This window comes from Saccostrea cucullata, unplaced genomic scaffold (genome assembly GCF_032062105.1).
Source record: "Saccostrea cucullata isolate Sc308-1 unplaced genomic scaffold, CSIRO_AGI_Scuc_v1 ctg772, whole genome shotgun sequence".
Taxonomy (NCBI): domain Eukaryota; kingdom Metazoa; phylum Mollusca; class Bivalvia; order Ostreida; family Ostreidae; genus Saccostrea; species Saccostrea cuccullata.
In genome coordinates this window covers 239,775-251,679 of record NW_026925407.1, presented here as the reverse complement: position 1 = coordinate 251,679, position 11,905 = coordinate 239,775, and the positions used below count along the sequence as shown (strand labels likewise).

The window sequence follows — 11,905 nt, the reverse complement described above, 5'->3', positions numbered from 1 at the left end:
ACAAGTTTTACTGTATGATACAACAATTTGATTTTAAAATACTTGTGATTAATATTTATCTAAAAGAGATTTATAATTTGTTTATAGAAAAAGATAGCTTTCAGATAAGTTTTGTTTTGTTTTGTTTTTTGTTGTTTTTTTTTTTTTTTTTTTTTTTTTGTTTTTTTTTTTTTTTTGTTTTTGTTTTTTTTTTTTTGGTCCTCTCTTTCAAAAAACATACTATCTCACTAAGTATTCGTACATTTTTTAAACTTTATTTACGTTGTTAATATATTAGGATACTTGTCTGTATCAAACTGGGCCAAGGTTGAAAGAGGAGAAAAAAAAAGGTTTCGTATTAGATGGTCAGTACGTAATATAGAGTTGTTTATAGTACAAATAGTTTTGATTCAATAGTTTTGGAGTATCAACACTTTTGAATTCCTTTTTCTAGGAATATATAGTGTTGGATCATATAGAAATATGATTCGTGCTTTATTTTTTACTGTTTTATACAGGTCTAGAAGTTGTCTCCTAAAAATAAGAATTATGTTTCTCACTCACTTATAGTATTCCAGCTCAAAAGTCCATAAAACAATACAAAATAGGTGCAGAACAAACACGGAGCTCCAAAACATCAGAGGTGAGAACAGGTGCCATGGAGGAGTGAGCATCACCTGCCGACCTGTCACACCCGCTGTATGTTCCTTGTCATGGTCGGGAAACAACGGGAAAATCCGTCGTCAATTTAGTGTGTAAATAATGGACTAAAAATTGGTTTGAAAAACGTCAGTCAGCATTTGACTCAATGATAAATTGTATTTGCTGACAAGGTCATTGTATCGATCATAGAACTTGTGAAATGATCTTTAAGTCAGACTGCTGATATTCTTGTTTCATCAACTTGTTTGTCAATTATTTACCTCGTTTTAGAAATTGTACATACGTAGAGCATTCTCTTGCGTATCGATTTAATTGAGAGATATTAACTCCGTATGCAGGTGATGAAGGTTTATTGCTTCATAAGTAAGGGAAGTTAGTCATCACGTTTATCATAAAGCTTGGTTGTTAGACTACCACTGACGTCTTTTTCAAGTAAAATATCCAAATGTGAAACAGATATGTCAGGCTATGTGGTATCTTTTATCTCATGCCCACCGGGATATATTGTATCGACATTAGAATGGAAATAACCATTGTACAATACGTCATCGATATTTCTAAATGTCGAGTTGAAGGCAACAATACAGCAAGTGTTTTCTTCTTTTCACGTATAAGACTTTTGGACAAATTTTGCTTTATATGAATGCAAAATAGGTCTGCTAATAACATGGTGCAATTGGTACATGTACCCAAGGGAATTCCAATAGATTTTGGAAGACCTGGTCTCCAAAAACAACATTGATATTGTTAATCAGAAACTCAAGCACATTTCTGATGTCAACTCCAGAGTACTTGTGTGCACAATCATATGTACATACAAATGTTTCAAAAACTCAAACTTCAACTTCAAAATCAAAAATATCCTTATAATTGTTATCAATTAAAAAGTAAATATATCCGTATGAAGTACTCCAGTGATTTGTATCATTTGAACATTTTATAATTATTCTGCCACACCGTACCCAACACGATGTATATCTAAAGAAGAGATACATGCATCATTAGAGAAAAGGTTAAAATGAGTAACACCAAATCTCAATAAAGTTTTCAAACAGCGTAAGTAATAATTGAAAATATTAAAAACAACTTATGTTGCTCTGTTTTTTCTCTTCCTAAGTCATCGAGTACCCTCATTTTCTTTTATTGATCGTACTAAAAATATAATTAATATATTCTTTTCTCTAACATTACATACGACAAGGTAAAGCAAAGCATGAAAAAATCAAATCAACTGTAACAAAGATCTTTCTTTCAACAAACAGTGAGAAAGTTGTTTAAAGGTTGTGTAATTACGTACAATATCTAATTTCCCACGCCCAATTCTAAAATATTTAATTTTTAAAGGGAAATGTCATGTTTCAGAGAGAATGAGCATAATTCTGAAGAAATACCTCCGTGAAATAAAAATTTTAATACTGTTGCAATACAGACAGTCTTTTGCACTTCAACCAACAACGCAAATATTTCCATTCTTGCGACTATGAAAAAAAAAGTTTTCAGTATATGATTTTATAGAATGAAGCATAATATATTTTAATAGAACAGAACATAAACTATTTATGAATCTTCAACATCTGCATAATGAGGAGCTTCTCCATTATTACAGTTCTGTTGTCTGTGAACAGCAGAAAGATACCCACTTTGGTAGCTTGTGTCATGCTGCAAGAGATTTCTGTGTGGAAGTAAATGTAAACTTCCAGTTCTTTTTCTATTCTTTTCGAGTGCGTCTTTCACAGACATCTGAACGTCTACACGGCGCGGCAACACTGGCGATACATAGTCACTGTTATCAGAGTGTTCGAAATGATTTTCTGGGTATCTAACCCCAGTCACAGAAATTGGATCACATACAACATATGACTGATAATCAGCTGATACATAATTCTGAGATCCGGTATCAGTACAATTGGTATTCTCCCTTCGATGAATTCTTTGGATTCTCAAGCGGTTTAGCAATATTTTGCTGCAGAAAAAAAAACAACCTTAACTTTAACATTCTTTTTTCAACAACTTCTAAAGTGCTCTTTAGTTTACAATTTTCATTCATAAATACCTTCTTATCACAACGGCCAGCAACAATACAAGGAGACATAATATGGATGCACATAGAGGGATTATCACAGCCATGCAGCGGCTCTCTACCACATAATTATGTCAAAAAATAAAAATCATTTCTGTTAAATCAAGAGAACACAACAAAGCATGAGCAAAATATTACTTTAATCATGTTTTGGGGGGTAAAACATAAACTCAAAAAAATAGTACATTTACTTGTTATTCCAACTAACCTGTTACAGTTGTAGTGTTAGAAAGTTCAGAGACTTTCTTTTGACATCCTATCCTGTGATCACATACTTCGTGTACGCTGCAGTTACATTTCTCTCGACAGCCAAAGCCAAAGAATCCCTCTACACATTTACCACCGGTACAGTTGATACCAAAGGATCCAATACAAGCTGTTATAAATGACAAAAGTGATAGTGTAAATAGTAAAACTTTGAATAAATGGTGCATTCGTGTAGCTACATGAAATTTTGCTAAAGTCAAGGACTTTTAATCCCTTCGCCATTTGTCCCTTCGCGAAAATTGTGAGGGTAATTGTTTTTGAAAGCCAAATTTCCTCAGACTATTCGACATCAAGTTATATTCTCAGTTCTCAAATATTTGTTAAAGACTGTGAAGTTTGCTTATTATAAAAAAAAACCTCTTAAATTACATAATTAGCATAGGACAGCTCTTCCCCGAAAAAAGTAGCGGCGTTACCCCTTTGTAATTTTTACCAACTCACCATACCCCTTCCTCGACTTGCCGTTGCCGAAAGGAATACATGAAAATGGTTCACTCAAAGGAGATGAAAGTTAAAATGTACTTACGAATACATATTCCCCTCTCCTCTCTGTAATTGGTACAACATCGGTCAACACCACTGCAAAGATTTCATTTAAAAAAAAAATATTGACCATTGTACTGACAGGTTTTGGTTTTTTATGTCTATGCCAATGCTTCCCAATTTATTTTCAAATAAAATTCGTAGTAATATAAAACTTACTCGTGTTGTCGACATATAACACCTTTGGCTTTGACGCACGGAAGACTATTAAAATTGAATAAAATGTTTGTAAACAACAAACTGATTGTCTTTATTTTAACTGGCCTGTAATGCAGCACCGTCCACTTCATGTTCCTCCTAGATTAAAAAGCGTAGAAGTTTCCATTTTATGCTACAGTTTACAGTTTAAAACTGATCAAAAGTCATATCTGTGTACTGAATTTTCACAAGAAATATGCTTTCTTTACTTATATGCCACTATACATATACACGTGCTATGGTCAATCAAAAATACTTTCCACTGAAGCTCATCATATGTATATATGATATACAAAAAAGAATGCTGAGTGGTTTGCAATTGCGGTCTAAATAAAGTGTCCCAGTAAAGTGCTAAAGTGCAATTTACATCCGCAATCCGTTTTGGTGTATTATGCAACAACTGTTTAAATGCAACATTATAGGAGTTGATTAGGAGAAAAATATTATTCTGAAAATGCTCCTGGAAGCAGAACTTCCATATTCATACATGTATTATTTACCATTCACCGAAACGGGAATGTTGTAAACTGTACATTGAACATTGTACATACAGTAATTAGAAACGATGAAGGAGGAAAAAATTAATAAACACGTAACATTTAAAGCCAGGGAAAGTGATGCGATATTATTTCCCATAAATTTTCTCATAATTATAATCTTTTGTAAACCTTAATTAAAATTAGATTGAAATTAGATTTTTGATCCATTGTGTAGCGATTTTGTATATGAGCAAATCAAGAGTTATCGTTTTATTTGAATCGATCTTTTGTTGCGCAAGTACATGTAACAACAAACCTAGATTCCTTCAAAAATTCAAACAATATTTCTAAATTCGGAGGGGGGGGGTCATATTTCAACTTTTTCAATTTTATCGGGTTTTTTTAAACCTATTCACTGCTAATGAAAAAGGTGAAGTTATCGAACAGTGATCAACCTTTAAAATCCACAATGCATGAACACGGACCCTCCGAAAATTCTGTTGGTGGGATCAGTGTCTATGGAAGGAATAAGCATCCCCTGTTGATCGACCTCATCCACTGTGACCCCTATGAACTGATCAAGTAAACGGAAAATTCCGTAGTAAATTTAAAATAATTTAAAGAATAGGTATGAATTAAATCAGTCAAAATACAACCCAAATGATAGGTTATAAATGCTTACAAGGTCATTAAAACGACCAAAGAATTACCAAAAGTTTACACCAGGTTGCTGAAATCCCTGTAATATCAACTTATCTGTAAACAGCCTGTCTCGGGTTATTGGAAATTGATCGTACTCAAAGCATGCTCTTCGGTAGCAAATAAGTTGGAAGACATAAAAACCATATATTTCACTATCCCCTTCTTACAAAAATAAGGAAAGAATGGAGGCGTAAAAGGCGAGGACAATCTCCCGTTCTAAGAAAAGACATTTATAAATTCTAAAAGTAATTCATGAAAGCTATATTTTTCAAAATTATATGGTTATTGGTTTATATATCATTTATTACACATTTAATTCTGTATTTCATTGTTTTGATATTTTATTAAATTATTTATTTTTCATTCGTGTGTTTAAGATATTTGAAAGCAAAAAAAGCTTCACGTACGATTCAAACTCTCTCCATGTCCCAGTTTGGCGCAAGACCCACCGCGTTAATCACTACGCTACGAAGTATATAACACAATTGTCTGTCAGTGTGATTTAAATGAACGGGTTTGTTGAAGGGTATTTTTTTTAATTCGCTTCTTATATAGAATGGGTTTAGATTCTTCTTTTTTTGACAAATGAAATAGATTTTACGTTTACGTTACCATCATTGAAGCCTTTGTCGAAGAATGGAGATTTACGTAAAGCTTCTACTTGTTAATTTCTCAAGCATTGCATATTTCATCAAATTAGCTGTTACTGGGATGTTTCGTGGAATCATTTTCAATAAGGGAGGGGGGGGGGGCTGTGCAATGGTCATAGATAAGCACAATTTTGTTCATACGTAGGGTCGTAATTTACTAATTTTGTGGGTTACTTGTAAGATTCAATGAATAAATACTATTGTTTCCTATCTAGCTTGTAACACGAGCTTTGATTGGTTACAAAGTCGGGTGTAAATATCCGTGCACCCAACTTGAGCCGGGTGTAAATAAAACGTGACGTCACAATGCATACGTTCTCTATAATAAAAACCAAATAACATGACGTCACGATGCATTGTAGTACGTAGTTATCTAATCGATAGATTGCTAGACAAACGCTAGACAGTAGATGTTTACAAAGTATTTTTATGACCACGGAGGAAATAAATTCCTAATAGTATGTTGACAAAGTAATAGGGGTGTAAATTTGTGGATAAGGGTGGAAAAAGAAATCCACAAACAATGGTCCCCCACAAACATTGATAATTCTTTAGTACATGTATGCACTGCATACTGTGAAGGTTTTATAAGCAGGCATATGAGTCTTCTTGCAATTTCACTTTTCAATCCAAAAACTGACAAATATAAGTTTATACATTTTATTGCATAGTCTTAATTGTTATTGTAGACATAAACACTGCTTTTCTTAAATAACAGTACCTGACAATGTACTGGTACTGTTCTCTTATAAAACAATTTCTAAAATTAATATTAGTACACAGCCTTTTCTCTTTTACAATTAAAAGGCAGACATCATATGTGTTATCCAAAAGAATTGTAATCTGTATTTTTACATGTATATTTAAAAATATAAACTTGAAATCTTTCATCAAAACTAGACAAACAAAATTGAAAACTAAATGTATAATATCATCAACATTCATTTTTTTATTTAATTCAGAAAATTAGAGGAATGCTTCATGTTTTCAAAACATAGAGATGCAATATTTTTAAAACATACTGCAGTAAAAAAATGCTAAAAATGTCAGAATATCAAAAAATAATTACATTAATTACATTAATATAGTTAAACAACCCTGTACATCACAAAAAATGATCTAAGTAGACATGTAAGTATGACAACTGACACTGGATTTCACACATCACTATCTTGCACACCTGTTTTATGGTCCATCACTTGGTACTAACTCCCTGGAACTTCTCTGTTTGACAATCGCCAGAAGAGGAACATATACACACCAGCTACAAGTGTAAATAATGCTGCCACAATCATCACTACTTCCTGAAAAAATAGATGCAAGGATTAAAAAAAATAGAAAATGTATTTAGGAAAATACTTCATATTTATCCCATTGAATACAAACACTAACAGCATTTTGAAAATATCAAGATGTCAATCAAAAGTATACTTTAGTTATCAAACACAAAGTACACATTGCAAAAGAAATGAAACCCTTATAGTTTCAGATCAGAAATAAAAAATATAATCTTCCCCTTCAAAGAACTTGCAATACCACAATTATTTACTTGATCTAGTTGGCACTTCAAAAGAGTCAAAAATATCTTTGTCCATAATTTTAAAGACCTTATTTCCTACAGAATAACAATTAATATTTAACTAAATAAATGCAATTTTTTTTATAAAAGGAAGATGTGAATAATTGTAAATTCTTGATGAATATTTTCATAAGAAATACTCTGTTGATTGAGATTTAAAACAAAACTAAAGGCAATCCATTGGAGGTTATTTCTACATGTAGTAAACTGCATTTAGCTATAAATAATTATAACACAAGAAAATTATATGACTAAAAGGCCTATTAAAAAAGTTGATGGTTACTTAAGTGACCCTAGATTTATGTATATAGCTGCAGAATTGTAGCTCTCCGAAAAAAAAAATAAAGGCCTATTGACAGACCGGAAATCTTCAGTGTCACACATTGTAAAAACTGTATATTTATTGTGCACAAAAAGTTGCGCTTAGTTCTGGATTAATTTTTCCATTTCTTATCTCAATCGCAAAAAAAAGATAGATTTAAAAAATTCCTTACCCCTCCATTAAGTATACTCTCATAGTTGACATATGCACAAAGTGTGTTGGACCGAATTATCTTGCTAACCAAAATGGCAGTATAGATAAGCTAGATTTTCGATGATCTAAATTTTAGGGCCAGGAGGGCTATTAACAAAAATTACAAGGAATATGTTTTGTTATGGAAACAGTGAAAGAATATGTTAGGAATGCATGGTTAGTAATATTTTGAGATGACAGTTTAAAAACATGGAGAAATAAATTGAAACGGAAATTGGTTTTGTGATTTAGTTTCGTTTTAAAGTTTTACGTACGTTCTTATATAAATTCTTAAACACTAAAAAATATCTAATTCTTAGATATACAAGTTATGAAACTGCCTATATACAGGGGACTTGCACTGATTAACTGTGTTACAAACTAACCTCTCTGGTGACGGAGTGGATAAACATTAGTTTGTTTCTTCTCTTACATACGGTTGTAAGACCTGAATAAGGCAGACGGATGCAGGGATGAACAGCTAAGAGTTTCACAGTACACCAATGCACGTGAGACCTGAATAAGGCACTCATGTTGTTGTAGAGAGAGGTGGCATACCACAAATAGAAGTGGGGGAAGTGCCAAGATGCAGCAGCACTAGTGGAGTGGCAGGACAAGAGAAATTCATTGCGGGAGACACCCGTCGACCACAGTTAGTGGTTGTCCAATCAAGAAGAAAGCCATTGTGTTTGTATATATTTGATTATAATCGTATTGGTCAACAAAAATCTGAGTTAACAGGTTAACGAACCTAAGTGTAACGCCTCGGTGATACAAGACGTATCACTACACACCAAGCTCGGCCGCGTTGCACGTTACATTATTTGGTGGCAGCGTCGAGATTTTGTTGACCATGGATTCATCTAAGAAGGTGTCACAAACTATAGAGCGAATGGAGAAAGTCTTAGAGAGGATGAGAACGCCAACCAGTGACGGTGGTCAGACAAATGCGGCAAGCCGAGAGTCTGGTTATGCGACACACAGTACTGATAATACCGGTATGTCAGGAGAAGTGTCATTTGACGAGTACGGCGCACGGCCTAAAGTTAGATTTCCAGAAGAAGGCAAACCAAGCTACACACCAAAAGCTGGGGTTGACGACATTGTGACGGGGCATCTATTTGACACGCCAAAACCACGGAGGCAGTCAACCTGGTCGAACAATGCCAAGACAGGCCCTATAATCAAGCCAGCCACGTATGACGGAACCAGTTCCTGGCTTGACTACAAACCTCATTTTGAGGCCTGTGCTGTTGTAAACGGCTTGACAGAAGATAAGAAAGGTCTTTACTTAGCTGTATCACAGAGTGGCCAAGCGCATGCAGTCAGTGTTAGGTGACTTACTAAGCCATACTGGTCAGCACTATAAGACACTGGTCAGATCCTTTGAGGAAAGGTTTTCCCCTCCTAACCAAACAGATCTGTATTGTGTTCAGCTAAAAAAAAAACGATGGCAAAGAGCATCTGAGTCAATACCAGAGTTAGGTCAGGCCATTAGACGACTAACCAATTTGGCCTACACATCAGCACCTGGTGAGGTGCGAGAAACTCTCGGCAAAGATGCATTAATCGATGCCTAGGGAGATGTCACAAATTGTCAGGCATTGCAAAGTTTTGTACATATGTAAATAAATTGTAAATAGTTAATCATATGCGGGACGCATATAATCTTGAGGAGAGGGTAATGAAACGGAAATTGGTTTTGTGATTTAGTTTCGTTTTAACGTTAGACCTACGTTCTTATATAAATTCTTAAACACTAAAAAATATTAATTCTTAGATCATACAAGTAGTATGAAACTGCCTATATACAGGGGACTGGCTGCACTGAGGTAATACGTACTGTGTTACGGAAACTCAGGGGACCTCTCTGGTGACGGAGTGGATAAACATTAGTTTGTTTCTTCTCTTGCAAACGGTCGTAAGACCTGAATAAGGCAGACGGATGCCGGGGATGAACATCTAAGTGTTTCACAGTACACCAATGCACGTAAGACCTGAATAAGGCAGTCATTTGGTTGTAGAGAGAGGTGGCATACCACAAATAGAAGTGGGGGAAGTGCCAAGATGCAGCAGCACTAGTGGAGTGGCAGGACAAGAGAAATTCATTGCGGGAGACACCCGTTGACCACAGTTAGTGATTGTCCAATCAAGAAGAAACCCGTTGTTTTTGTATATATTTGATTATAAATCGCATTGGTTAACAAAAATCTGAGTTAACAGGTTCACGAACCTAAGTGTAACGCCTCGGTGATACAAGACGTATCACTACACACCAAGCTCGGCCGCGTTGCACGTTACAAAATCAAGAAACAGCACACTTTTTGTGCACAATAAATAGTTTTTTTTTCAATGAGCGGCACTGTAGCTCTCTGGTCTGTAAAAATATTGTTTTTTGAGAGCTACAGTTCTGCAGCTAGTCTGTATGAATTCCTTTAAATATTACATATTGTATATGTCATACATTCCCTAGCAACTCTTTTGTGATAGCTGTGAAGTATATAGGGGAAATTGCACCATAAGTGTAACGTTCTTCATAAATGGTCAAAAAAGTGTTCTTTTTTACATTATCATTATGTTAAAAAAAATGTTTGAAAATAAAAATATTTATAAGCCTACCTATCATCTACTAAAAGTCAGAAACCCTTTTGTATATATGTGTATAATAGTAAATAGATGTATTGTTTTCTTGTCATGTGTCTAACAAACCTTTATTCCCAATGCTGAGGATTTCATATCAGCTTTGTTTTTCATCATCTTCACTTCTTTTTTACTCTTTTTATAATCCTGTTTTCCTGTTGGAAAAGATTCTCGGAATATCATTTACATTTTTATATTTTAAAAAATATTCTAGCACAAATCTAACAAAGAACATAATGCTTATGAAAATAAAAGATAAACAATTACCAGGGTAGCAGAATTTAATTATAAGCTATTACAAAATCTACTAAATAATAACAAAAATGTTCACAAATGGAATAGAAATGTATCGAATAAATGTCCTTTTTGTGAATCACTTGAAGATACAAAACACCAAATTTTTGATTGTAGAAATGTAGAAATGATTTGGGAAAATATAGAAAACCGTCTGAATTTGAATATAAAATGGAAAAATATTGTATTGGTTTTTTTCTATGAAGAAAACAAAACCACTATTTCACTGAATCATTTATTATCTTACATAGCATTTTTTATATATAAGATAATTTAAAAAATGAAGCTAAGATATGAAAACAGAGAAGAAAATATAAATGATATCTTGTATTATGTAAAGGCAAACCTTATGTATCAATATGAGATTTATAAAAAATTAGATGTAAACTTTACATATAAATGGTTTTATGATATTTCGATAGCTTTGTGATAAATAATAGTCTGACTATCTGAAGGGATCTGTCCTTCAGTAGTGCTGCCATGTGGGGTAATTATTATGGACTCTGTGAGGTGGAAGATGTACCCCATGGCAGCGAGACTTAATTATTATTATTCAATTATTTATCTATTTATTTATTATTATTTTTTTGCAAAAACAAATATTTGCATATTTTTAAATTTATAAGGTTAAGTGCATCTTTCCGATTTATATCATATATGTATAATTTCTATGTCTTTATATTTATATATATATTTACATATAATACATATACATATCTATGATATAATTTATCCGATCCAATGGGCCCCTGGCACCATAGGTTAGGATTAGCCGGGAATATCTTAGGATATATTATCCCAAGTTCTGTTGTAGTTGAAAATAAAATAAAGAAAAAAAAAAAAAAAGAACATAATGCCTCCAAATCCCTGTTCCCATCACCCCAGAAATATCCACGTATCACTTGCTGCCTTTGGTGTAAACATGTTAAAGTGAAACATGTTAAAGTGAAACAGAAAGTAAAAATATTTCATTTGATCTATAAAACTTTGTGGCATACGAAGGTGCTTAACAGCCATTTTGCATTTTATACCTATATCTTTCCTGTATTTTTCAACTGGTGTGCCTCTATTGGCACTGGCATCTTTCTTTCCCATTCTAAGATCAGGTTTAGATTGACTATTTCAGTCTGCAACCCAGTTCCATTTTCTATTGTATTCGGGTTCGGTTGACGTGTCAAACTGCTGGGTATAATTACCGGAAAGAGGTCTTTTACCTTAATCGATTTATTTTTAGAAAAATCTACATTTTCCTTTATTTTTGTTAAAAACCAACTGTAATTCAAACAAATACAGTTAAAACTCTTTTTCATTTCCTTT

The 11,905-nt window shown here is 33.4% G+C and overlaps 2 protein-coding genes across 2 annotated transcripts; both read right to left on the bottom strand.

Annotated features, from left to right (window-relative positions):
* Positions 1-1,957: 1,957 nt before the first annotated feature.
* On the bottom strand, positions 1,958-4,028 carry LOC134268757 (uncharacterized). Its single transcript, XM_062750996.1, has 5 exons — positions 3,692-4,028; positions 3,516-3,568; positions 2,931-3,098; positions 2,696-2,780; positions 1,958-2,605 (listed from the first exon to the last, which is right to left on the bottom strand). The coding sequence occupies exons 1-5, from the start codon at positions 3,820-3,822 to the stop codon at positions 2,200-2,202; spliced, it is 843 nt and encodes a 280-aa protein (XP_062606980.1). The 5' UTR covers positions 3,823-4,028; the 3' UTR covers positions 1,958-2,199.
* Positions 4,029-6,475: 2,447 nt separating this feature from the next.
* On the bottom strand, positions 6,476-11,778 carry LOC134268756 (triple QxxK/R motif-containing protein-like). Its single transcript, XM_062750995.1, has 3 exons — positions 11,620-11,778; positions 10,364-10,449; positions 6,476-6,865 (listed from the first exon to the last, which is right to left on the bottom strand). The coding sequence occupies exons 1-3, from the start codon at positions 11,681-11,683 to the stop codon at positions 6,767-6,769; spliced, it is 249 nt and encodes an 82-aa protein (XP_062606979.1). The 5' UTR covers positions 11,684-11,778; the 3' UTR covers positions 6,476-6,766.
* Positions 11,779-11,905: the final 127 nt, after the last annotated feature.